We start from the raw sequence: 24,903 nt of genomic DNA, 5'->3' as shown, positions 1-24,903 counted from the left end.
TGTATTGTAGACATCATGGGAACGCAACCCTCACTTTCCCAGTTACGGCTTCTAGACACGTGAGAGAAGGCATGTAGAAGAACTCCTCGACGTCTGTCCAGGCCACTTGCCGTGCTGGTACCCTCCAAACAGGGGCCCATTTATTGCACCACAGTCATAACACAAATCACCAGTGCCAATCTGAACAATGGGCGGACCAACGTACCTCGACAACGCGGAGCTCCTGGGCAAGAGCATTCTCCTCCTCTCGAATGGTGCACTCCTCTGCTCCCCACCGCTTCCAGTGCCCTTCTACTGACCAACATCTATTCAACCAGGCAAAAACCCCTTTGACATCGACAAACTGCTCGAAGGCGCCCGGGAAGTGATAAAGCTCAACGACGGGACGAAAACGGTCGGCGAATCGCACGGATCGGGCTTCACCGTGCCCGGGAACATCGACTACGCGAGCAAGCACACAACGGACCACAACTCGCTCCGCGTGGAAACGGGCTCCGAACTCAGCGACACGCTCGACGGCAACGCCTCGCTCAGCGCGAGCTACGCGGGGGTCTCCGCCGAGGGCTCCGCGAAATATAGCTACCGTGGCGTGCTGAGCAAATCCAAGTACTATGCTGTGGTGAGCTTGGATCACAGATCGTTTGTGCTCACCCTGGAGCTGCCGCATGGGAAGCTGGCGGTTGACACGGGGTTGATTGACGAGGCGAAGGAGCTGCCGGAGTGGCCGAATGGAAAGAACGGAGTGCATCACCCCTCTGCCGAGGACTGTGAGGAGTTTCTCGACTTTTTCAGGACGTGGGGCACCTATGTGATCCGGTCCTGTACGTTCGGCGCGCGGTACCACTTGAAGCTAGAGAGCCACATGCCAAAAGATCTGAGCAAGGAGGAGTTTGAGACGCACATCAAAGCCGAGTATGACGCTGTTGCCAGCGTCAAGGGCGACGCGGGGCTCAAGACCTCATCCAAGCATTCCAGCTACAAGCGGCAGCGCAAATCCCAGGTCCGAGTTCGCGGCGGCGACATTGGCAAGAATGCCAGCCTGACCCAGTCGCCGGACGACGCAGCCAAGTTCTCCGCGTGGCGCGAGTCCACCGGGACGCGACCGCCAACGACCCGCTCAGCTTTGGCGTCAATAGTATCGGCGACATGGTCAACGAGGCCGGCGGGATGGAGAGTAAAGAGCGCAAGAAGCTCGTGACCAATCTCAACACGTCGCTCTCCTTCCTCAACTCGTTCCAGATTATCCAGGGCGACCTGTACCTGTATCCTAAGCTTGATCCGGCCTCTGTGGAGATCGAGGTCCAGGGACCGCCTGGGACGGAAATCGACTACCACGTCATCGAACGCAAGACGAAGTCCCACAAAAAGTCCCCGACTCACTGGACCTTTGATGTGCCCTCGAAGAAGACTGACGATGCAACCCGTGTCCGGCATATTCGCGTCTGTGCGCCTCCGCTTTCCGTGAAGATCGTGTGCCAGACGCCCGACCACACTATGGTCGCGTGGCACTTGCAGTGCGGCGCCGATGTCCTGTTTACAGGAAAGGAAACGAGCGAGGAGATCGAGGTCCCGAATCTTTTCGAGGAGGTCATGTACCCCAGGTACAGATCTGGATAAGGAGCGTATAGGGGTTGATGTCAAGCCACTCAATGTCTATTGCACAGGTACACCAGATTACTGGAAGATGCCAGAGTTAATAGTGCATTATGACAGTGCGGCCCGTTCTACTTGATAATTGATGGTAGAATTTGCGTTTAGGAAGATGATATCCCCCCTCTCTAGAAGGGCCAGTAAAGCATACTTAAAGCAAGCCCAAGACGCTGTCATATTTCTATAGCAAACCAGGTCTAGCCTGATGATTGACTATCCTATAAATCTGCGGATACATGTTACTGCCCTGGAGGAATCGCAATCAGCACCTGGCCAACCCAACCACAAGTCGCCAGTGATCAGTATGGTCGAGCGTCCCTCGCACGTCTCCACTGTGCATACTACATTTGTTCAGAATAACCTGCGCGCCATCGGCGACGTTATGCCAGGAGGGGAGTAACTTCTCATAGTCATTCTAGAATAAGATAAAATCCAACGTTAGCCATGCGCCAGTACAGGGAAACACTAAGGGTCGACACTCACATCATTGCACCAGGTGATCGCCGCACCACGCTCACACGCAACGGTAGCGCATTTCTTTGGACCAAGGTACGGCCTCATGTTAGCTGCGGCCTTGAGTCGGAGTTCTTCAACGCCGTCGCGTATCAACGAGGTCTTCGTCCGGGAGCCCGTTGTGCAGTCAATGTCGTGCTCGACGACGCGGGATTCTAGGTCGTCGTGGATTAGCCTTGTTTCCATGGGCTTCCCGGGGAGTTTCTTGACTGTGCCTACGCGGATGGCGCCAGGGTTTGTGGTGGGAATTTCGTCGGTTGTAGGGAGCTGTAGACAGTCTGGTTAGTTCAGTGTGATGGTTGTGGATGGTGAGTATACGTACCGCGCAGGCCACCAGGGCGAGCGCTGTAAAAAAAATCAAGAGTTGAGAGATTTGCATTTCTGTTGTAGAAGAGGAAATGGAGTGGTTCCAGACCGAAGAATTCGAAAAACGGTATGCAGATATTTATCGGTGCATCGGGGGGTATTTATTCGCTCAAGCTTCTTGGTCGCAGGTAGCGCATGACAGGCCAAGTCTTTGTTCTTCGAAGTACAATGGAAGCTCGGACATATCAGGTTTGGAAGTTGTGTCTCCGCATTGTTCGATCATTCATAACGTACAATGGAGCTTTTTGATCGTCGTTCTGCACAAAGCCTTGTTCACCATTAGTGGCAGCCACGCTGGCTTTGGTTCTTGAACGACTGGGGTTTGCTCAACTGCATCGGCCATTGTATACCAGTCGAGTACTAAGAGGCCTCAGGCGGCACACTGTTTCAGTTCCTATGTATCGATTTGCCGCTGAAACAGATCCCACGCCATCTGAAGATGTTCTGGGCCTTGTGTCCATGATTATGTTGCTTAGTATGTAACAAGAAAGGTACGATCAATGACACAGAGGGTCGTTGACGTTGAGTTCGTTGAGCCTCTAGCAGAGATGATTCCACCTCCCTACTGAGCAAAAATCTTATACGCCCCATCGAGACCCGTGACTCTAGATATGTTTGAGAGAGGTGCTGCAATTCCGCTATGACCATGCTGCACTGACGGCTGGAACCCCCCGAGCCACTAGTCAACACCAAACCGTAAGCCCAGAGCCACAGCCGCCCTTACTGTGCAGCAAAAATGAGCCTTCCTGACGGCCAGTTCGCCGCCTACCACTTAAGACCGCAACTTATCTAAACAACCAATTGCCGAGCCCGGCTACATGGAAGGGAAGCATACAAAAGGTGCGGTTTACGATTTATTTGCGCATAAGATTGCATTGGCGCGTCGCTGACGACATGTATAGCACGGAGTCCTAATCTCTAGTTTCAGGCGGGCCACGGGAATCTCATCCGCCAACTGCACAGGGGCACACATGGATGATAGCATTCATATTGGTAGGATCAGATTAGGTCCCATGTGGAGTAGAATGCAGATTGCTTACTTACGGCTGTAGAGCGATGTAACCAAAGTAAAGGCCTACATGAAGTGAAGAGTTTGCGGTACTCGCCTTCTCCACTCCGGATTGTTCATGACCTGCGGCTTTTCGAGTTATCCCATGGACCAAAATTCGAAGCTGCCGTCGGAAAAGCCGTTAACGGCAGTTCATAGTAAGACTCCACCGACGTATGGGTTTAGAGCAGCTCAGGTCCAGGGGCACAACCGTCCGTGCCCGTGTTGAGAGACCCCAAATCCCTTGTATCTATTGCTTTTGTTCCCGGTATCTGACCATCTTCGACGACCATAGAGCTCTGCCCGTCGAGGACTCGGGGTTTGCTCGGCACGATCTACACGGTTGCATCGGCGCATATCGTGTGGGTCAGCCAAGGCTGCCCCCGTGCTCTCATCAGCCATGAGTCACGGACCTTAAGGACCTGGCCAAGGAGTCTCATGCTGAACTTGCCGTCTGTCTGTGTACTGTATTGTGTAGGCGGATCCAGTGCGGGATTAAAGAGCCTTTCCAGGATTCGACGGTTGAAGGATGATGGCGCTGTTGCCTGAAGGCACCGGGGTGGGGAGCCCGATCCGCGCAATGAATCTAGATTCACTTCGGCATCCCCGTCGGGGACTCGACTCTCAAAAGGTTCTTCAGGGGGTGAAGTGGGCCCAATGTTTCTTGGTTGTTATGCTACTGCAAACACCGACTTTGGAAACAGACCAGACCGATTCCGAGAGCCGAAAGCCGACCTCGCAGCAGAATTCCATTCAAGAATTCAATGACTGAAGGCGCAGTGAAGGCCTGAAGCACTACCGCCGTGCAAAGCGTGCGACTGTCGTCGTTGAAGAAAGGGACAGGGTGGATCGAGAGGGGTGTGTGCGATTGCGAGGCTCGGGGATGGCACAGCAGCCTTGACTGTCGAGCGCGGAACCTATGCCTGCCCTGTAAGCAAGAGAAAATCTCGGCTTTTGGTGGATTATGATTGCCTGGGTAATCTTTCTTGTACTCTTGTTAGTCATTTCTACAGAAGTGCGGACGAGTTGTTACACCTTGTTGTTCCGAGCAAAACGATCGATATATATATAGATATATGTGTAACAAGCTTCAGAGCACTACGGGCTTTTGTATCGCCAGCCGAGTCCGGGCCTTTGATCTGACCACATGGGACAAGAAATACATCCTTTTTCTTCCAGGCTGGTTCTCATAGTTGTTTGTCCAAGTTGTCTGGAAGAGGAAAGAGGAAGAATTTGGGCTGGAGGGGGCGGTGGGGTGCTTTAGAGTCCAGGACCGTTCAACATTCCAACCAACTTCCCCTCCACTTGCACAGGTCCCCTCAGTGTCAAACACTCCTGATTATTGCTGGGACTTGCGACTGTTATGCCCCTCGGTCGGCTGTCAAGTAACCAGGTTCATGGTCAATCATAAGATGACCGACTAATAAGACGCCACCCGCTCATTGACGCCATTGACATCATCCTTAATATCGGAAGGAACGACCCCTGCAACCGCCACCCATGCTTCTTTCGCCGCAGGATCAACTCCAGCTTTACTGCGACCTCACTAGACACAAGTCAGCAGAGGATTGGCCAGCCATCTGGGTCTGGTCATTGATGGCTCGGGGCATACTCCGGGCTTTGGTTGAGTTTAGCCGGTGGTCAGATCGCTGTTTCCATCCCGCCTCCAGCCTCCAGGGCATGTGTGACATCGGTGTCGCCGAGCTGACCTCCCCTCTTCTTGGCTTGTTTGCGTGCTTATCGTCGTTGGGGCACAAAGTAGATTCTTGCGATCGGCTTTTGTATTTCTTCCTTGACAGTTGGCATGTGCATTCCTGTCGGTGCTCCCTTTACCACGTGGTATTGTTCCAGAATCGCGTCTATCGCGAGACTTGAAACATCAAGTCGCAGAAATGTCCGGAGATCGAGTATCAAGGTCACACCAGCCTTGAAAAGTGACTGTCGTGGTGAGGGATTTTCATGGCGACGCTGGGAGAATGCACGCTGCGTTGGCCGAGACACCTGTGGACCAACGAGGACGCACCGCATCTGTTGGACCAGACAGACCATGTTTGCGACCGTCCGACACATTGCTGAACCAGGCGATGATCATCAGCAATGACGCTGAAAACTTTGAACAACCTTGGCAGCGGGCGCTTGGCCCCCCAGTTTTCCCCGGAACCGGGGCCGATGAGTGGGCGGACTGGGCTGGGCAGCGCTGGGCGCCGAGACTGCCGAGAGCCGCCCCGACTCATGCGGCATCGAGTGTGACCTGCACGCGGCTCCTTTGGCTGTCCATCTTTGTTCGTCGACGGCTTCGTGTTCGGGGTAATATTTCTGGAGTAGGCGCTCCGGGGCGTCTTCCACCGGAATCGTCGTGCTGCCTGGGGCTCCTTCGATGACGACAAGGCTGGACATTTGGATCGCCCCGGATGCCACCCTGAATGTCTCCCGCCCTCTTGGCGTCTCCTGATGCCTCTGGTTGAGTTTGCAGTTTGGGTTCTCTGTTCCCACTTGAACCAGCTGCGGGTGCCGTGAGCATCCGCGTAGGGTCGGCGCACGGTGAAGCCAAATTTGATATCTCGCGTCTTGACGATCACAACTGGGGAATGTTGCGTTGAAAGACCTATAAGACTGGGCCATTTCAATGTCGCCCGCCAAGAGTCGGCGCTGTGACGCTACGGGTTGGCGCACCTGCAGACCAAGACGCCCAAGACCCGCAAATGTAGCCTTCCTCTGCGCTGCTGGCCTCTTGGCTCGGCCCCCATTCACAAAGCATGACGGCCGAGTGTGTAGTCATGGTCTGGCCTGACGCTTCCGGGGAAGAGCCAGTCATATTGCGGGGAGCAGTGCCATTGGCATCAGCCTTTCAGTGCAACCTTGCAGGTTGCTCCCCCCCGGTCGCCGAGGTGGAGACGTGTGTGCCCAGGTCGCTGGACGATAAAAGGCTCTGCTCTCCCCGTGGGGGGAACCGTGTTGACCCAGATTTCTTGGACTCCCTTGCATATTAATTGCTCAAAGCATTCTACTGCTGATTAAGTAGTCTGCAGTAGACTGAATACCCCTGGTCGGGATCGTGGGCCTACACAGCAAGGTTACCGTCGCCCATCATGGTTGAAAAGAAGTACGACATTGAGGCTCCTGAGCAGTCTCACCACATCGAGTCCTCCAGCTCGGCTGAGAAGTCTGATGCTGAGGTTGCTCGCCAGTGGACCGATGACATCAAGCGCAAGCCAGAGCCGGAGGCTGTTACCAGCACCACGAAACAGAAGAATCCCCTGGCGGGCCTCACCACTGAGGAGCTGTTTCAGGATGTCGAAAAATTCGCTAGAGAAAAGGACCTCGAGCACATTTCACCGGATTTGAAGAAGGGTGCTCTCGTCGCGCAGGATCCGAAGCGGTTCGAAGACCTCAGCGACCTGACAGAAGAAGACAAGGAGGTTCTTCGCCGTGAAAAGACACACCGGTGGCACCAGCCGTTTATGATGTACTTCATGACCAGTATGTCCGCTTTGGCTCTGATTTGAACCATGATGACTAACAGGCTGTAGTTCTGTGCGCCGGCTCTGCTATCGTGCAGGGGATGGACCAGACTGCGGTCAATGGAGCGCAAGAGTATGCACCTCAAATCCGTTTTCGATTGCTTAGACTAACGGCTCAGGTTCTACTTTGAGGAGTTCAACGTCACAAACGAATGGCTCCGAGGACTGATCAACGGTGCACCATACCTCTGCTCTGCTCTCATTGGTTGCTGGACGACTGCGCCCCTTAACCGGTACTTTGGCCGTCGCGGATGTATCTTCATTTCCTGCTTCATCTCCTTTGCTGCCTCCTTCTGGATGGCTGCTGCGCACACCTGGTGGAACCTCTTGCTCGGCCGTTTCCTCCTTGGTCTCGCTGTCGGTGCCAAATCCACCACGACTCCTGTCTACGGTGCCGAGTGTAGTCCCGCAAACATTCGTGGTGCCTTGGTCATGATGTGGCAGATGTGGACGGCGTTTGGTATTATGCTTGGTATGACTCCTACCAGTCCCTAATATGCTTCATCCTAACGAGGACAGGATATATCGCCTCGGTTGCTTTCATGGACGTCCATGTTGATGGTCTCACCGGTTTCAACTGGAGACTAATGTTAGCTTCGACTGCCATCCCGTAAGTGCCCACGGTGCCACACACGGGCAGCTTTGACTGACGGCTTCAGCCCCTTCTTTGTCTGCATCCAGGTGTACTTCTGTCCCGAGTCGCCCAGATGGTACATGATCCGAAACCGCTACCACGAGGCATTTGACGCCCTGTGCAAGCTGCGACCCTCGCAGTTGCAGGCCGCTCGTGATCTGTACTACATCCACGCTGCCCTCCAGGTTGAGGAGAAACTCCGCGAGGGCAAGCGTCTGTGGCGCGAGATGTTCCTCGTTCCCCGCAACCGACGTGCCGCCCAGTCGTCCTTCTTCGTCATGTTCATGCAGCAATTCTGCGGCGTCAACGCCATCATGTACTACTCATCATCCATGTTTATTGAAGCCGGGTTCAGCCGACGCACTGCTTTGATCACCTCGCTGGGCTGCGGTATCACCAATTGGATCTTCGCCCTTCCTGCAGTGTACACCATCGACACCTTTGGCCGGCGGAACCTGTTGCTCACAACCTTCCCACTCATGTCTATCTTCCTACTCTTCACGGGATTCTCTTTCTACATCCCCATGGAGACCCACGAAACGGCGCGAGTCGCCTGTGTGGCTACAGGAATCTATCTCTACATGATAGTCTACTCCCCCGGAGAAGGCCCCGTCCCATTCACATACTCAGCCGAAGCATTCGTGAGTCCCCACTATACCTCCCCATCCCTATCGACTCGAGTCCTAACCCTCACTCTAGCCCCTCTACATCCGCGACATCGGCATGTCTTTCGCAACCGCCACAACCTGGGGCTTCAACTTCATCGTCTCGCTCACCTGGCTGCCCCTCGTGAAGGCCTTCAGCTCACAGGGCGCATTCGGCTGGTACGCGGCCTGGAACGCGTTTGGCTGGGTCACAGCCTACTTCTGTCTTCCCGAGACAAAAGCGTTATCCCTCGAGGAACTCGATCAGGTCTTCTCGGTGCCCACGCGCCAGCATATTGCGCACTACGCGGAGATGCTGCCGTGGTACTTTAAGAAGTATATTGCGCGCACGGATGTGCCGCCGCAGAAGCAGTTGTATGATTATGATTAGATGGGTTGATGGTTCGTTTTGGAGGGGTGGACTGGGGATGAGGTCGTGGGTGCATGATAATGGGGAGAGTTGAGGGGAGTGGTAGGTTGGTAAACTACTAGATAGAGGATAGTGAGGGCTAGGTAGGGTTCTGTTTATTACGATTTCGATGGATGTTACGTGTTTGTGATACCTGGGATACTCGACTCTACAATCATTAGGCTTTTGTTATTACGTCAATGGGCATGGAGGACCTCTGGGTCTACGATACTCCGCGTCCCATATTTAGATCCTCTAATGCTATAAGCTGGGGCCTATAAATGATTTTTGTGACGAGTTACCTATGTGAGCACCGATATAGATTGGGCGGGTCATGACCCGATTATAATAGTATCATCGAACGAGCTACAACAGCTAGTCGCTTCGATGACGTCGAAGGGTGAATGGACCAGCTGTGATCTACTAGCGGAATCCGTACATGGTTCTCCACAGTGACTTGCGCTAGACTGAATGCCGTGCACGGGATGCACGGCATGGGAATCTGGAACTAGGGGTTGATTGACAAGAGGGACTAATACGCACATCACTTGAATGCGGCTTTCCGGACGGTGGATGATATGTTCTCAGCATAGGATACATAGTAAGCATGTTTATGGCCGCCGGCTGGCCGAGGGTATGGTATCATAAGGTATGGTAAATAGTATACAGTGGATCATCCATCTCATCGCCTTGGAACCTACACCGTAGGCCCCGGCGCAAGGTGCGAAATCTGTTTCGCCAACAACGCCTCGATCCACAGATCCTCAGCAGACAGCACCCCAGGCTGATCCGTATAAAAGAACCCCGCAAGTATCCCCCTCGCCTCGCTCCAATCCCGGACTCCCAGAAACTCCCCGGTTTCCAGCAACTGTGCCAAAAACCACGGATGCAGCGTCCCGCCCCGCCCCCCGGACGCCATCCCACCCATGAAAAGCATCCAGAGCGTGAGTTCCGGCGCAACGCTGTGCAGATACAAAAGCTCCGAGGCGAGATGTTCTTGCAGAAACACGACCACGGAATCGAGGATGGGTAGACCCTGGAGGTGCCAGACGCGGAGGTTGAGGTAGAGGAGGAGGCAGAGGCGGAGCGGCTCGTTGAGGCGCCTTTCGTCGGCCGTTGAGAAAGTCAGTGAGAGGAGCTGGTGCTCCGTGACGACGAAAATGTCGTTGTCGGTTAGCACGCCGAGTTCGGGGTGGAGGGATGCGTTTTCGAAGTAGAGGATTAGGCGGCGGACGATTTTTATGGATGCCCGCATTCGTCTGTCGAGTGAGGCGAACCAGAAGCTTGATGTGAAGCGGGAACCGAGGTCTTTGAGTGCGGGTGGCGTGGGGAGAGGACGGTTTGTTTGGAAGATATCGGATTCGTGGCAGATTTCGCTGCGGAAGCGTGCGGACATGGGGAATATGGGTTGGGTGTTTCTTAGGACTGCGCTTTTTACATCACATCTGGGGAAATCAGTTAATTACGATTCTAATGAGGCGGTGAAGCTGGACATACTGGTAGAGCTTCGAGAGTGTCATATGTGGTAGGGCGTCAACGCCCCCGAGGAGGCGGACGATGCGCCTTAGGCCGGTTTGGTGGGCGATGACTGCCTCGATATTTCCCATACTGGACTTTCGTAGAGTTAGTCAGGGAAACATCTAGTCAGTCATGAGAGCGCCGTACCTCAATTGTGACAAAGCTCGCAATAGCATAGATGGTTGTCTCCGCGACAGCGTTATCCGGGTCCCGCATCAGATTATTCAGGTACTTCAGAACATTTCCTCTGAACTGAAAAGAACTTTTGATGGACGTTTGGACAGACTGTGTTTCACCATGCGCTTTCGACTCGACCATTGCGACATGCCTGGCACTGAAGAAGCAAAAAATGTTGACGAGAGCTGGTATAGTTACAATATTTCGCCAGAGATATTGGCCCATCATTGTCACATTCAGCGGATATGCCGCTCCAACTCCGTGGATTCGGACTGGTCTTCATGTTAGGGATTTAAACGCATAGACGCAGGTTGGTGAAGTTGAGGGGCTGAATCTTCCACATACAGTGATTCAGATACCGATGCATGGAGTCCGTCATTGAAACAGCGTACGAGTCAAAAGGATCTTTGAAACCCTGGCTCAAATACGTCGTGGATACCCACGAGCTGCTTGGAACGGACTCCTCATCGTCGCCGGACGGACGCTCTTCCAAATCCTTGTTCTTAAGTTGCCGCGCAGGCTGCAAGGTAGGCCGATTCAACAATACGACCCTCTTCTCAGAGGGATCCGATTTCGCTGTTTTGAGTCGCTGAATGGCCGCTTGCTTTCTCTCGCGATGGTACCGTTTCATGAGAAAAGCCTGTTTCTGCTTGAACTGAGACGAAGTCTTGCCGTTATCTTTCGGGTCAACAAAGAAGAATTCTGCCGGTTGCGAATCGGACTCGGGCGTCGTCTTTTCCGGAATTGACGGCTGATCTGAGTACGCCGAGTCGGGCGAAGAGGCCTCGGATTTGCTGGACCAGCCATCCTGGGACGAGTATGTTGAACTGCTTGGTGGGCTGGATGTGTCCGACATGGCAAGTGCGTGGTGACCGTATACAGTGCGTTCGGGAGTGGACGAGATACAACTGTCGTCGAGCTGCCCCGCGGATTGCGTCTCCAGGTCATGAAAATTCTAAGTTTGGAGGTGCGCTTTGTCAACGAGTAGTAAGAGGCGCTAGCCCGGTCATAGCCACCAACCACAGCAGTTGGGCAAGCAGATCTGCATCTGCATTGCTGGAATTCGCGTGCTTGTCCTGTCCTTCACTGCAGTCGAGGAGAGGACAGGGTGGTTAGGACTCAGCTGTATGATGGAGATGTACACTGCCCGTGCCTTCATCCTGCTGCATTATTGATGTTGAAACAGGACGAGGGTCTTCAACATTTGACCGGCTCTTGCCGCCAAGGAGTACCTCCAGATCTCCCCACAGCTGATGAGTATGTCTCAGCGACTGCATGAATTGACAGGAACCGATGAAAGCCAGCTCGGTACTCAAAAGGCCTCCCACTACTGTCAATCAACGACAGTCTGTAGCTTCATCGTGCCAGATAACAGGCGTCAACGTTTCTTGGTCAGCTCTTAGTAGGGAATCTGTCAGCGATTACTAATCTTCCCCACAGAGTCGAGTGACTAGTCACCCCTCTTGTGAACGAAAACCGATATGGATCGGTTTTGGAGTGTCAATTCTTTTGACCGAGCCGGGAAGATATAGGGGCGGGTGGTAGACGTTTGAGGGAATCCAGGTATCAGTCGTAGGGAAGAAAGTTCCGTCGGTATTGAGGGCAAAAAGAACCAGAATCGCAAGCTGGAGCAATCGAAATGAAAAAGGACAGAGGAGAGAAGAGGAAAGAGGCAACCCAGACGCCAGGGCCAGAGGTTGCTCTTAATATATCCTGTGCAGTGTGCACTGGTGCAACCTTGCTAGATATTGAACCCTTTCGTTGAATAATCATGGGCAGCTGCTGTGCTTCGTGCTCGACCAACGGGAAGCGATCGAGGTATGCACCAGAAACAGTTAGCGCAGCTTGATGGCTGGAGATTGACTGATAGCGCGGCCAGTTATCGCCCAGAAAGCGCAGGGAAGTCTGGTCCGGCCCGCGCGAAGCTCCCAGTTTCTTGGGATATTATTAGCTAAATTAATAATAAAGTAATCCGAGCCTCGTTGCATCTTTGATTATGCATCCACACATTTAAGCCAGCTAGCCTGTACTTTGGAGTGTGGCCATGTATAGCAGGCGATATTGTCGCTGGGCCCAGCTTATCAAATGGGAGCACCAACCAGAGGGACAATTCTTAATTACTAGCGCTTCACTCCAGACGATTCGAACGACCTTCCCACTGCTACATTGCCCCATCTGGCCGACGTACACGAGTAAAGTCACCTGTATGATATAACAGGGACGGGGTAATTGCAGCTATTTTCCATTTCCCATTTACTTTGAGGAATTGCTGTTCCATGAAGCTTCTGCCATCACTGGCTTCTCCAACCTTCCCGATTGCGCCTCGAGCATCACCCTCCCACCTGGCGTGACTGGCAAGCTGTTGCCATTGCACAGTTATCGCAGCCTCTGACACGGACGTAAAGTAAGGCTGGCCAAGAAGGTGTTGAGTCGCAAGGACTGGGTTCCCCAATTGGCCCTTTGCAAGCCACGCGCTTGCGAAGTCTTCTGCTGAATATGTCCTGCGTCCCCATGCAGGAACTATCAATGAGTAATCGACTATAACTTCTGGGGCAACGGCTGCTAGGACGCGTGATTGATCCTAGAATGGTCAGAAAACTTCGACTACAGCAAAAGTCTTGGGTTCCACGGAAGTAGATACCTTCTTATCGTAGCCATCAGCCAATACTCTTGCGGTCTGTACAATCGCAATGTAATCTGCGAACGACAGGTTTTCAGGAATATAGATGTTGAAGTCAGACATGTTATATTTTCCTGTTTTATGCGGGTCTAAGTGGATGGATGTAGGTTTACACTGTTGCGAAACATAAGAGACTGTCTTCTCTATAAGAAGACGGTCGCGGGTCGAAGTGGAGGAGCCGGGGTGAGGAGCCGAACTTGGGGGTTAAAATGTAGCTGGCGAGGTAGTTGAAGGAATTTGCTTCTGCGTGGATCAACGCTGAACCCGCCATCCGGCAACGGAACGAAACCGAGTGTAGGCAAGAAGGTCACTAACTAGCTACGACCGGTGCGCCAATGTTGTACATCCTGGACCAATCCCGTGGGGAGTCCACCACACAAGCTTTGGTAAAGTGATAAACTGGGTGCGGCTGGCCGTGTAGATGCTCTCGGGATGTGGACATGGCTTCGCTACGGCACGCACGACTAGCCTTGTAGCATGCGTCGAGGGATTAACACTCTATACTCAGTATTTACCACACTGATACGTTCCATGACCTTTCTTTTAGCCTGTGAGTTACTTGCGTGTAATTTGCGATGTCCACTAATGGCAACCAAGCATCCGCTCCACTTCATACGGTCCAGCCCACCAAGCCCGGCAATGTTTCGGAACTTGATTACGGCGGCTGAAGATGAGCCTATCGCCTTGGTGTTACTTGCAGTCTTTCATATCTTGACCAGGGACTAATTATTCAACGATGGGACATGAGAGGCAGAACATCGGTTCATGGCTTAGTTAGGATAGGAGGAGCCTCCCTGCGTGAGAAATAATCTGGTCCCCAGCGAGCCAGGGCATAAAGCCGCCTCGTGCCAACCGTGTACTGATTGAAATGAGAGACCAAAATATGGTACCACGGCGTCGTGCGCTTGTGCGTTTTCAGGAAGATGCTAGACCTCGTCGCTGAGGGCGCCATCTACACCGAACACGAGGCGCCCGAGCGGACCCTGTCGCTGCCATGGGAGATATTGCCCGTAATTCTTTTCCCTTCCCAGACTCAACCTGTAACCTCCCGCCGCTCACATTGGAGTACAAAAAGACTTCGTCGCCAGGGCTTTGGCGACCCGCACGTCTTCCACATGGAGATCCGCCTCTGGCTCGCCTGGTGCAACTGCGTCTCAGGGATTAAACCGAACCAGGAATTGTCTCGCACGACTGGTGGGAAGACGCTAGATTCTTTCTCATGCTTCACGCTGGCAAGCCCGGGTTCAAGTTGGGGTCGTCAAGTTATCATCAGAGGCCAAGCCCGCGCCTGTGGACTCCAAAGTGCACCTCACGGTGATCCTGAAGGATTAGGAGTTTCCCATGTCTCGCGTCCCGAAGGTTACCAATTCGACATGCTAGCTGTGGGATATCTACAGCTGGGCGTTGATGGACAAGTGGTCAAAACGACGCGTTTTCTGCGTGGCCGCTGCCAGGCACCCTACCTCGCCTTACGTGGCCCATGGGATGGGTGTAGGGATTGAGGCCCGGTATTACCTCGTGAAAGGCCTTGATGGTGTCGACCTGCGCAATCTACAGGCTATTAGTACTGGTCTCCAGATCTATGAGAGGAAGCGCATTGATATTATCAAGATATGTGTACTAAATTAACTAGCAGGGTGGCGTCTTCAAAAACTCGAGCAAGCGCGCAGCTGATAGTACTCGTGACTGTGGAAATAGGTTCCGCTGTCGCTGCATGCGGGCTAATCCGGTTTCAATGGCGTGCTCCATAAGTTGTATTAGCCTCCGTCCATCAGTGGTAGGGAAGAGGTCAGCCACTATAGCCTTCTTTTCCGTTGTGACAATAATGATCGTGGGCTGCAGTTCGATGTTTGCTTGGAGCACCAGCGGAATTTCCGCACTATCACTCATCGCCTTCTGTGAGTGGATGTACATCTTCCCAATTGCGTACTTTTCTGATCCGGTTCGGGAGAGGAGGTGCCTATTTCGATTATTTCTGCGTGGGGATCCGATTCAATCTGCCATCCGTCCTCCTTCCTTCTCTTCGTAAGCCACCTTACTAGCCAGCCGCCGTTCTCGCCCATATCTGCTTTGGTTCTCCGCCAGAGAACATGATTCCACCCATCGGTGAGGTCGACTCAACCCGCCAGGATTTGCGCAACGTCCAAGCCTTGGATCTCATCCCCTTCCACCCCACCAACCACCAATCCCTCCGCCGCCAAAACCCTCCTAAGATCCGCCTTCACCTCATCAGCACTCCCATACCCATATTCCCAGCACTTTGTCATGATCGTATCTAACTTCTCCTCTCCCAATCTTGGCCATAGCTTATTCGTTAACATAACCCTGACCTCATCAAGACCTCGTTCATTCGCAGGCCAAGTCCCAGTTAAAAGCTCATAAACTAAGCCTGCCCAAAGGAATAAATCTGTCTGAACAGTTGCTAGATCCCGATCCCACCTTCCACCAGGACCATTTCCTTTGTTAGGAATAAGGCTAGGATGGAAAGGGAAGTTGTATTCACAGCCCCAGGTATCATTAGTATATCGCATGGCGTACATTGGCTCCATGTATAAAGCGTCCAGAAAACCAAGGATGCAGATTGAGTCGGGCGATTGCAGCCAGCAGACGTGTGTGTGCAGGTCGCCGACGATCACATCCTTTGAATGAATGGAGTTCAGAGCCGTCAGGACTTGTAGTGCCCATTGAAAGATGAGCGGGCGGTAGGCTGGTTTCAGATAACTCCCCCTTCCGCCCTCACTCCTGGGAGCATACATGGCATCATAACGCTCCTCAAGAAAGCCATCCAACGTACTCCACGGCTTCTCCAGAATTGGAAGCGCAGTCCAAGGATCACGAACAATGAACCTCACAAGACGTGGATGATTCCCAATAATTTCATACACGCGGGTAGTCTTCCAGGCGCGGTGTTCCTCGATTCCAGAACCCAGATTGCACATGTGGTTGTCATCCGTGTAGTGCTCCAGCGGGCCATCAGTCTCAGGATCCAAAGCACTACTAAACCCATCTGATAGAAGGACGACTATGCTTTCGTCGACTTGTTCGGCCAAAATGCCGGAATTGCCTATCTCGCATTGGAAGCGCTGGTCAGGGGCAATTTGCTCTCGCGATTGGAGGATTTTGTTAAAGAGGTCGGCAGGACGGGAGCCCGCAGCTGGTCGCAGTCTTAGGTGGAAAACCGTTCGTGCCATCTTGGCGGCGTATGTAGGGACAGAAGTTGAGAAGAATGAAAGTAGAGTGGCGAGGGCAAAGCCGGGTTGAGGGAAGGAGGTGAGGCAGCGGGAACCGCCTCGACTTGACTGATAGAAAAATGGAGTCTTCCTCATAGGCTAAATTTGCGTAGTGATTTGGAATCAATGGCTAGACCCGGCCGAAGGCTTGTTTACGGCTAAGCGACCAGGCGGACCCTTGGCACTAATACCATGGAGCTTGCCCTGCTTAGCCTTGCTAAATCTCGCCAGCGAATCAAGGCGTTTAGGACGAATCCGGCCCCTTTTCACATCGCGGAGTCTGCATCCGACTTTTCTTTTAGCGGGGCAGCAAGGTCGTGGTTTGTTTCCTGGATGAGCAACATGCAATCGTTACCTAATGTCCCTGAAATCCCTGACCAAGCTGCATCTATAGTGCCTTTCTCTTGAGGAGTTCCAAGGCCTTCCTTTGCTTCATCCCTCGCCCTCTGCTACTTAATCCAAACATGGTGCGGCCTTTGCGTGGACGACACCTAGGTGTGATCACTCTCTTCCTAGCAGCCATTCCTAGTCAGGCCCAGTATGCTCTAAACTATGCCGACTCGACGATATTGATTGGCGCTGGCCAGGCATGTCTGGATGCTTATAACGCCAATGTCACTTGTAGTAAGACCATCGGCTACCTATACGCAGACCTCTGGCCGTCTCTGCAAGAGAAAACACTGGACGACCTCTGCGCATCAGAGTGTTTCGAGAGCCTCCTGCAGCATCGTGCCAATATCTCCTCTCACTGCGGTGCTGATGTGACCTACTATTCCACTGCGGATGGATCCTCTTGGCCCCCTACTTATCAGGTGGATGAGGCGATATATGGCTATAACCTGACCTGCCTGCGACGAAGGCGAGCAAATATTGACGGCTACCCATGTGAGACTTGCAACTAACAAGACATTAGTGACGGCCAATACTGCAACACCTGGTTTGAACAAGCTGTTAATGAAACTGCGAACGCAGAGTGTGACGAATGCTATTTGAAGACGGCCTTTATCCAGGCCCAGTCGCCCCTTGAGCCCGACCCGGCGGAGATGCAATCCATGTATGCCTCTATGAGCAGTAGCTGCAGCTACACGGGTCCCGCCGCTACACAGACCGTCACCGGCTTGCTCATTGCTTCGTAAGTCTGCCATAGACCGGGCAGGCGCTACTGCTAATACCAGCCAGACCTACAGCGACCCTATCGTGCGATTCCGAGTACCCTGTCCAGCCTGGTGATACTTTTCTGAGCATCAGTTTGTCACAAAATGTCGCCACGCACGATCTCATCACGGCGAATGGCCTCAGTTACAACCTGACCGGCCTTCCCACCTCGGGAACACTCTGCATCCGGAATCAATGCTCCGTCTATCTTGTCCTGCCCGAAGACACCTGCGAGAGCATTTCAACCGCAAACTCGATCTCCCTGGCGCAACTACATTCCTGGAACGCCGTGATCAATGGTCTCTGCAACAATCTCGGCAGCAAGGTAAATCAGACTATTTGTGTCTCGAACCTACTTGGAGACGAGTATATTGTGCCCAGCAACACGGCCAGCAGCGGATCCGGCTACACTACCCCGGCACCACTCCCCTCAAACATAGCGCCTGACACGACAACCAGCTGCGGCGCATACTACGACGTAGTAGCTGGCGACGACTGCGGCAACATCGAGCTGAAATACGCAATTTCCCTGAAAGACCTGCTCTTCCTCAACCAAGGTCTGTGGGAAAACTGCACCAACCTCTGGGCCAACGCTTCCTACTGCGTTGCGCCAGTTGGAGACATCAGCACATATCCGGGATACACCACGCCAACGCGTAAATTCAGCATCACGCCGCAGTCTGCAACTCCCATCCCCTGGTCCGATCCCTTTGCATCGTCAAACCGTCCCGTTACCATTATTCCCACAGCCAACGACACCCGCACCGACTGCTGGGACTACCTCTGGTGGAACGCGACGCTCGGCCCACCGCTCGGCTGCTGGGAAATCACCCCCTGGTACGGCATCTTGCGGGAGGAGTTCGTGCTGTGGAATCCTAGTCTTGCGAAGAACGGTACAGAGACCATTACGGTTAGCGATGCCAATGCCGATCTCACAGCCACCACGCCCAGCACAACGACCACCATCACCGCCTACGATTACCCTTGCACCATTGAGCCGAACCTCTCCTACTGCGTCGTGCTCGCCAGTCCAACCCCCGAGGCGAAAGAGACAGCCGCACCACCGGCTCCCCGAGCCTCCGGTGAGATAGCAGATTGTACGGCCTGGTTCCCTGGTGTCCTCGACTGCGCCTCTCACATCTCCCTGCTCAGAATGGACCTCGCAACGTTCTATAAGTATAATCCCTCTGTCAAGACGGATTGCTCTGGGTATGTCCTCGGGACATATTACTGCTACTCGACGGGCTCTTCTACCGGTAGTGACGAGGACGACAGCACGGTTACCCCCACTGCAACAACCAGCACAGTTCCATCCACCACCGGCATCCAGACCCCGACCCCAACGCAGGACGGAATGATCTCAACCTGTACAGCCTTTTACGAAGTGCAATCTGGCGACGGATGCTGGGCTATTGCCAACGACCACTCCATCTCGCTCGACGACTTCTACGCGTGGAATCCAGCCGTACACTCGGACTGTTCCGGTCTGTCGCCAACATACTACGTCTGCGTTGGGATTGACCAGCCTAATTTCACTTCCACTTCCAGCTCCTCAACTTCCACCAGAAGCAGCGCAAGCACAAATCCCACCACGCCCGCAAGCACAGACGGAACCTGCGGCGCAGAAGCCGGCATGACATGCTCCGGTTCGACGTTCGGCACGTGCTGCTCGAGCAGTAACTACTGTGGCTCATCAACCGAGTACTGCGGTTCCGGATGTCAGGTGACGTACGGTGCTTGTGAGGCAAATGCGAAGACCATCAGCCCTGATGGGACTTGTGGCGGGGGCAGTGGGGATGGGAAGGGATATACGTGTGCGGGGTCGGGGTTTGGCGAGTGTTGCTCATCCAGCGGGTATTGCGGATCGACGAGTGAGTACTGTAGTGCGGGGTGTCTGGGTGCTTTTGGGGTGTGTAGCTAGCTGTGATGTGATACCAGGGCCCCTACTGTGGATTCTGGCAGGGTAAGGAGGAGTTATTCGGGGTTGGGACTCGGGCTTAGGGAGAGAATGCAGCGGCCGTGAGGCAGAGTGTTGTCTTCCAGACTCTTTTCTTTCCTGTGAATATGAGGGATCTGCTTAGCGGGATGTGTTCCCTTCGTTACGGCGGTGACGCCCATTCTGAGTGCATCGGATACGATGGAACTGAGCCATGCAAGGGAGTGTTGGCGGTATTATAGATCGTTCAGTGGGTTTACTTGCTTGCGTAATGAGGATATAACAGCGGGGTGACGGAAATATCCTAGGTTGCTTGACGCCCTAATGGGTGGTTGTAGGCACAGCCCAGAATTCAAGTGATGTATGGATTGGCTGTTGATGAGATGTTATGGCTCGCTAACTATTCATGGTTTAATGATTACATGATCGATGTATGTTCACTTCGCCTTCTTGAGGCCAAACTCCCAACTAGGGGCTATGCGGCCTTGACAAGTTATCATGCGAAGAAAATAGCACGTGGTTCAAGGAAAATCATTATATAATCTTGGTGTATGATCTGCCTTGTACAAATTACATTGTCCAGCCACCAAAGATGTTCAACAAACTAACACACCATCCAGTCATCGCCTAGTATAAGAGAGCGTAGCCAAAGCGGGTAGGGCTATGCACCTTCGCTGCATGTTCAACACCACATCGTAAAATCATCATTCATATGCAGTAGCACGCAGTCACAGACTACATAGATTCCTTCTTGTCGCCCTGGGTAAAGGAGGAGGGGCGAGGCTTCCCGGCCTGATCAACATATCCGTACTCCTTCAACAACTCAAGTAGCTCACCATTGTAGCCATAGATGGTTGTTTGCGCATCCTCGTACGGACTCTTTCCATTCCGATCCTTAACATAAATATCAACTCCGCGTTCGAGAAACAACCGGATGACCTCCAGCGGGGCACCGCCACGCATAGCAGCGTTGAGCGCGTTCTCCCCTACTGCCGTTACGAGGTTGGGGTCTGCGCCCCACTCTAACAACACCCTTACGGCCTCCGCCTGGCTCATACACGCGGCTTGATGTAGTGGGTATTGGCCGCGGTCCTGGTAGCCGTTGTTGCAGTTGACCGGTATCCCCGCCCGGAGTAGCTGAGTGATAATCTCGATATTACCCCGCGAGGCGGCCGAGACGAGAAAGGTTGGGTTGTCCGCTACTTTCTGCAGGGTGCCCTGGCGAGCAAACCGGGTGAGAATCCGTTCTATGATCTCAGGCCAGCCATGGTGAATCGCAGAGTAGATCAGGCCAAATTCATCATTGGGCACATATGTCTTGGGGATGCGCGAAACATGACTGTAAAGCGCCATTGTGATGCTCTGATGGCCCTGTTCGGCCGCAATCCGGAGGGCACGCCCCAGTTGCAGCCCACATCCACCGACTCGACGACCCTTCTCGCGTCTCGGGTTGATAAAGTGGAGCAATGCATTGATGATATCTTCGTCGCCGCGCTCCGCAGCCAACTCCAGGCTTGACGATGGGACCCCTCCCCAGTCGGCTTCCGCGTCGACGAGAATTTCTACCACTGCGGTATGGCCGTTCCGGATGGCAGTGTAGAGTGGAGTCGCTCCGTCAGTGTCCTCGACGACAACATGCACCTTGTGTTGTAGAAGAGTCGTGAGAATGGATGTGCGCCCCAGCGCCGCGGCAACGTGGAGGAGCCTGGATCCGTCCCGTAAGGGTGTATTCCAGTTGTGTTTCTCCTCAAGAAGCATGGAGAGAAGCTTCTCGTCGTTCTTCTCAATTGCAGAACGAGATTTCTCCCCTATTACCTCGAATGCTTCGATCTCGGCTTCGGTGTATGCAGGTGCGGTCTTTTGCGCCTGTTTCGTTTTCCGTTGTGTCGCTGCCGGTCGCTGCCCTTGTGTACGCTTTGGAACGGATGTAGGTGGGCTTGTAGTCTTCTCCTTTGAGTCTACAACCACCGATTTATCGACCCCATTGCTTACCCCCCTAGAATCCGTAGCAATGACGGCTGCATCTCTGCGAGGCGGAGGCTGGGCGTCTGTGGCTGCGCGAGCATCGCGTCCCCGCGCTCTAGGCACAATCGCATTGAGGATGCGACCGGCCAGCCCCACCCGCGGTCTCGACAAGGACTCGCGTATGCGAATGTCCAGAGTACGATAGCTGGGTGCGGGCGACGGGGGGCGGTATTGAGGAAGGGATTCGCCCTGATCCTGATTATCATTTGTCGGTCTCGAAGGCATGTTGCGACAATGAGGCTATCGTTATCAGGGTGTGTGGCCGAGGAGAATTTCCTGGGCGCGCCCACGGGGTTCAACGGGCAGTGACTGCCACTTTATATGTCCGATGAGCCCGGCTCCTCGATCCAGCCTTGCGGCGCCCGACAAAAGATAAGACTAATCCAAACCTTAGCAGATTTCGAGATCTTTAGCGGGGTCTTGGGATCAAGAAAGTTCGGGGGGTGAGGGTGGGCTCGTATTCAGGGTGGCGCAGACGACGAGGTGGGCTGCGCCCACGTCCTGGTCGCAATCACGAGCAGGATTGAGCACAGCCTGGTCTTGCTTTTTGCCGAATTTGAGGAGCACCAAGAGGGGTCCTGCCCGGGTGATACGAGGAGAGACAAAGGCCCAAAATCTCCAGGTCTCAGGAGAGGGCAAAGGACTGTTTGAGGTAGGTACGTATGCCCTTCTCCTGGTAGAGTCTACGTTGATGAGCGAGAGATTGAGGTTGAAGACGGTAACATTCCTCATCCTTTCTATCGGTTTCTCTCCGTTTTCCTCCTCGCATAAGCACTTTACATCCCCTTGATGCCAAACACTCGGACCAGCCTTGCACCTCGGCCATATCATGCGGGCGGAGACAAACGCGTTTTCGGCGACTCTTGCACATTCTGGCCCGGCGCGCTTGTCAACCTCTCCGTTATCCCAGGTTTATTCCGTGCTGTTATACACTAACACGAGCTGTATTGTAACTCAATAGTTCCATGTAGTCTACAAGGCGTCGGACTAGTCTTCAATCATAGGAGTCTAGATCACCCGAAGCAGAGGTCCGATCGATCGTCCTAGAGATATGCGGAATCGCTCTGTGCCATCGCCAGATCCAACCTGTATTAGTCAATGCCGTTATCGCGATTACATTGTACGGAGAATATATCATGGATCAAGATGACCGGGATTCACTAGTGGGGATACTCAGTATGACCAGTGATTACGGGTTGCAGGCTAGGTAGATATGCTGCAAATACTCCAAAGCTAAAGCCATTGCCAGGGTACTAGCACGAAACTAGTTGACGGCTACGAGCTGTGCGATGTTCTTACACTGAATTATAGTTAGTCGGGAAATATGCCCCTTGCATGATAGTACTCAAGCAATTCTACATTCCAACCCGCCTTAAGTTGGGATCCCAACATTCCAGGCCCATCCAAGCAAGACATATGACTTATACATTCTCATTGGTTGGTTTGAGTATCCTCCAGAAAATGGGTCAATGTGTCGACACCGAATAGGCGGTGCGGAGAGCCGCGTCTATCCCGTTTGGGGCGGCGACTATCCGAGACATCGGCCAACATCCTGGTCGTTATTCGTTTGGTAACAAACGCACCGCGTTTGTAACCTCAATTATATAAGGGCGATGTGGCTCCTAGGATAGTTCCTGAATTCAATAGTTCTAAAACTCTCTTTCCCCTACATAGGTCTTAGTAACCTTCCACACAATGCAAGGGGAAGTTTGGTCACCAGGTGTAAGGGTTACACCCTTGCGAACAGAAAGAAGGAAACCCTGCAGGTTTATATTAGCCATGGTCTACCATATTCTACCAGCCTTCACAATCTCTAGACCCTTTTTTTCCCTTCGTCAATATTTGGACTTCAATAAATGAACCAATTTTTATGATGATTCGATATACATCAACTAGTCAGCCAACTGCCTTGCCTCCAGCTCGAAATTGAACTCCTTTAAATGCGGCGAGACCTTCCACCTTGCAAAGAGCTGGCAATTGTCCACCAGGATCCGCCGAAGCACCTCCGCCCACCTCAGCTGTGTAATATTTAATGAAGTTGACTGTAGAAAAGAGATATTAAAATTCCTCTAGGTTTCACCAACATACTTCTTATCAACGTATGAAGGTATGGCTACAACATCGCTTGCGCGAGTGAGCCCTCTTTTGATGCCCGAGACGTAGACCTTGTCTGTGCGTAGACGTCCTTGTTCGGATGAGCAACAACTCGCCTTAAGCGTACCTGGAGGTCTTATACCACCCATAGAATGGATAGAGACACACTCACACTTGACTTTAGTGGGGACCATCTCTACGAATAAACTAATGTCTGCAATTAGGTCACTAATTAATAGTTATTACCGTGAGCTAAAGCGCATGAAGCTCTGAATAATATTTTTAGCTCTAATTATGTTCACATGCCTTATTTTTTTTTAAAAAAAAATGTTGTAACCTTACCATTATACCTTGCCAAGAAGTATGTTGGTGAAACATAGAAGAAGTTTAATATCTCCATCATAGAGTTAACTCGTTTTACTCTAAGTCATAAGAATCTATATGAAGTGGGATATAGTCGTCTATAACTTCTTTCATAATTACACAACCCAGAAAGTCTATTTTGGCCAACTTTTATAACTTCTCTTAGACTTTGGTTGATCAATCTCTTAATCATGCAAATTACTCTTCTGACCCAGTTCTTGACCAGATATACTGCTGCTAGTACGCTTGGTAAGTAAAATACTATTATGATTCCGGTTTTAGATACTAACTATTGTTTTAGGAGTTCGTACCCCAGAAGACAATGCTATACTTGCCCCTGAACGGGTGCAAATCACCGCTCCCCAGGGATGTTATTGGTATAACACTGCTCCGTATTGCTGGGGTTACTGTGACTCTAATCAGCTTGAGTGTGACATCGATCCATGTGGTGGTGGTGCATGTTGTGATACTGGTTTCAAGAGACTTTGCTGTTATTCCGACAAAGTTGGTGGGGTTTGTCCGCAGATCTAAGTGTGAGTGTGATGTATAGCAGGAAAAGGAGCCATTTTAGATATGAATACGGGATGCTGTCTCTTTCAATAAGACTGGCAGCCAGGGGAGGTGTTCACACACTTTTATTTCAGTTAATGGTGCTTACTTTATCTGGAATTAACTGTATAACCTTGGCAGTTAGAGACTTCTGCGAGGAGCTCTCTTCGAGAATATCTTTTGTCACTCACTCATACACTCATTTAGATAATATCACAACTACTTTCCGACTCTTAATTTGCGGCTCTAGATAAGCTTGGAGAAAAGAGATGACAATAATAGCCACTGCTAGACTATTTCTTTAAAACCATATAAGACCAACAATTTCCGTACCCCTATGCCATAGAAAACGGAAGGTCGTTATTCCCATCCTTTCTATCATTAGAATTCA

The 24,903-nt window shown here is 52.4% G+C and overlaps 9 protein-coding genes across 9 annotated transcripts; 4 read left to right on the top strand and 5 right to left on the bottom strand.

Annotated features, from left to right (window-relative positions):
* Nucleotides 1-187: 187 nt before the first annotated feature.
* On the top strand, nt 188-1,617 carry BJX68DRAFT_266732 (uncharacterized protein; the record flags this gene model as incomplete). The annotated part of the gene is made up of 3 exons (XM_071045602.1): nt 188-254; nt 318-1,068; nt 1,122-1,617. 3 exons carry the CDS (start codon nt 188-190, stop codon nt 1,615-1,617), a joined length of 1,314 nt encoding a protein of 437 aa, XP_070899399.1.
* A 211-nt stretch (nt 1,618-1,828) lies between these two features.
* BJX68DRAFT_237059 (uncharacterized protein) lies at nt 1,829-3,083 on the bottom strand. The gene is made up of 4 exons (XM_071040121.1): nt 2,880-3,083; nt 2,486-2,797; nt 2,134-2,430; nt 1,829-2,065 (listed from the first exon to the last, which is right to left on the bottom strand). Exons 2-4 carry the CDS (start codon nt 2,540-2,542, stop codon nt 1,913-1,915), a joined length of 507 nt encoding a protein of 168 aa, XP_070899398.1. The 5' UTR covers nt 2,543-2,797; nt 2,880-3,083; the 3' UTR covers nt 1,829-1,912.
* A 2,477-nt stretch (nt 3,084-5,560) lies between these two features.
* BJX68DRAFT_91619 (uncharacterized protein) lies at nt 5,561-6,433 on the bottom strand. The gene has a single exon (XM_071050008.1). The coding sequence runs from the start codon at nt 6,197-6,199 to the stop codon at nt 5,669-5,671; it is 531 nt and encodes a 176-aa protein (XP_070899397.1). The 5' UTR covers nt 6,200-6,433; the 3' UTR covers nt 5,561-5,668.
* BJX68DRAFT_275784 (sugar porter family MFS transporter) lies at nt 6,294-9,083 on the top strand. Its single transcript, XM_071047919.1, has 6 exons — nt 6,294-7,057; nt 7,108-7,171; nt 7,218-7,570; nt 7,618-7,708; nt 7,758-8,373; nt 8,432-9,083. The coding sequence occupies exons 1-6, from the start codon at nt 6,667-6,669 to the stop codon at nt 8,765-8,767; spliced, it is 1,851 nt and encodes a 616-aa protein (XP_070899396.1). The 5' UTR covers nt 6,294-6,666; the 3' UTR covers nt 8,768-9,083.
* Nucleotides 9,084-9,246: 163 nt separating this feature from the next.
* BJX68DRAFT_91609 (uncharacterized protein) lies at nt 9,247-11,464 on the bottom strand. Its single transcript, XM_071050007.1, has 4 exons — nt 10,826-11,464; nt 10,451-10,752; nt 10,283-10,398; nt 9,247-10,230 (listed from the first exon to the last, which is right to left on the bottom strand). The coding sequence occupies exons 1-4, from the start codon at nt 11,334-11,336 to the stop codon at nt 9,483-9,485; spliced, it is 1,677 nt and encodes a 558-aa protein (XP_070899395.1). The 5' UTR covers nt 11,337-11,464; the 3' UTR covers nt 9,247-9,482.
* A 953-nt stretch (nt 11,465-12,417) lies between these two features.
* BJX68DRAFT_237051 (uncharacterized protein) lies at nt 12,418-12,703 on the top strand (the record flags this gene model as incomplete). The annotated part of the gene is made up of 1 exon (XM_071040120.1): nt 12,418-12,703. A coding segment is annotated over exon 1 (166 nt), but the record flags the coding sequence as incomplete, so codon positions are not given.
* A 2,574-nt stretch (nt 12,704-15,277) lies between these two features.
* On the bottom strand, nt 15,278-16,351 carry BJX68DRAFT_266728 (uncharacterized protein; the record flags this gene model as incomplete). Its single annotated transcript, XM_071045601.1, has 1 exon — nt 15,278-16,351. The coding sequence occupies one exon, from the start codon at nt 16,349-16,351 to the stop codon at nt 15,278-15,280; it is 1,074 nt and encodes a 357-aa protein (XP_070899393.1).
* Nucleotides 16,352-16,854: 503 nt separating this feature from the next.
* On the top strand, nt 16,855-19,512 carry BJX68DRAFT_255207 (uncharacterized protein; the record flags this gene model as incomplete). Its single annotated transcript, XM_071043007.1, has 4 exons — nt 16,855-17,249; nt 17,304-17,522; nt 17,570-19,191; nt 19,484-19,512. 4 exons carry the CDS (start codon nt 16,855-16,857, stop codon nt 19,510-19,512), a joined length of 2,265 nt encoding a protein of 754 aa, XP_070899392.1.
* Nucleotides 19,513-19,941: 429 nt separating this feature from the next.
* Nucleotides 19,942-21,909, bottom strand: BJX68DRAFT_237050 (ankyrin repeat-containing domain protein; the record flags this gene model as incomplete). The annotated part of the gene is made up of 1 exon (XM_071040119.1): nt 19,942-21,909. A coding segment is annotated over exon 1 (1,198 nt), but the record flags the coding sequence as incomplete, so codon positions are not given.
* Nucleotides 21,910-24,903: the final 2,994 nt, after the last annotated feature.

The sequence above is a fragment of the Aspergillus pseudodeflectus genome (assembly GCF_044049435.1).
Source record: "Aspergillus pseudodeflectus strain CBS 756.74 chromosome Unknown BJX68scaffold_20, whole genome shotgun sequence".
Classification (NCBI taxonomy): Eukaryota; Fungi; Ascomycota; class Eurotiomycetes; order Eurotiales; family Aspergillaceae; genus Aspergillus; species Aspergillus pseudodeflectus.
The sequence above is the reverse complement of the archived record's forward strand: the minus strand, read 5'-3'. Positions and strand labels throughout refer to the sequence as shown.

Coding starts and splice junctions, on each gene's coding strand:
- BJX68DRAFT_237059 (XM_071040121.1), bottom strand. CDS start 2,542: ATGCAAATCTCTCAACTCTTGATTTTTTTTACAGCGCTCGCCCTGGTG. Junction 2,431..2,485: donor TCGCCCTGGTGGCCTGCGCG/GTACGTATACTC, acceptor GACTGTCTACAG/CTCCCTACAACCGACGAAAT. Junction 2,066..2,133: donor CGATCACCTGGTGCAATGAT/GTGAGTGTCGAC, acceptor ATCTTATTCTAG/AATGACTATGAGAAGTTACT.
- BJX68DRAFT_91619 (XM_071050008.1), bottom strand. CDS start 6,199: ATGGCCCAGTCTTATAGGTCTTTCAACGCAACATTCCCCAGTTGTGAT.
- BJX68DRAFT_275784 (XM_071047919.1), top strand. CDS start 6,667: ATGGTTGAAAAGAAGTACGACATTGAGGCTCCTGAGCAGTCTCACCAC. Junction 7,172..7,217: donor GCGGTCAATGGAGCGCAAGA/GTATGCACCTCA, acceptor CTAACGGCTCAG/GTTCTACTTTGAGGAGTTCA. Junction 7,709..7,757: donor TTAGCTTCGACTGCCATCCC/GTAAGTGCCCAC, acceptor TGACGGCTTCAG/CCCCTTCTTTGTCTGCATCC.
- BJX68DRAFT_91609 (XM_071050007.1), bottom strand. CDS start 11,336: ATGTCGGACACATCCAGCCCACCAAGCAGTTCAACATACTCGTCCCAG. Junction 10,399..10,450: donor CGAGCTTTGTCACAATTGAG/GTACGGCGCTCT, acceptor ACTCTACGAAAG/TCCAGTATGGGAAATATCGA. Junction 10,231..10,282: donor ACACTCTCGAAGCTCTACCA/GTATGTCCAGCT, acceptor TGATTTCCCCAG/ATGTGATGTAAAAAGCGCAG.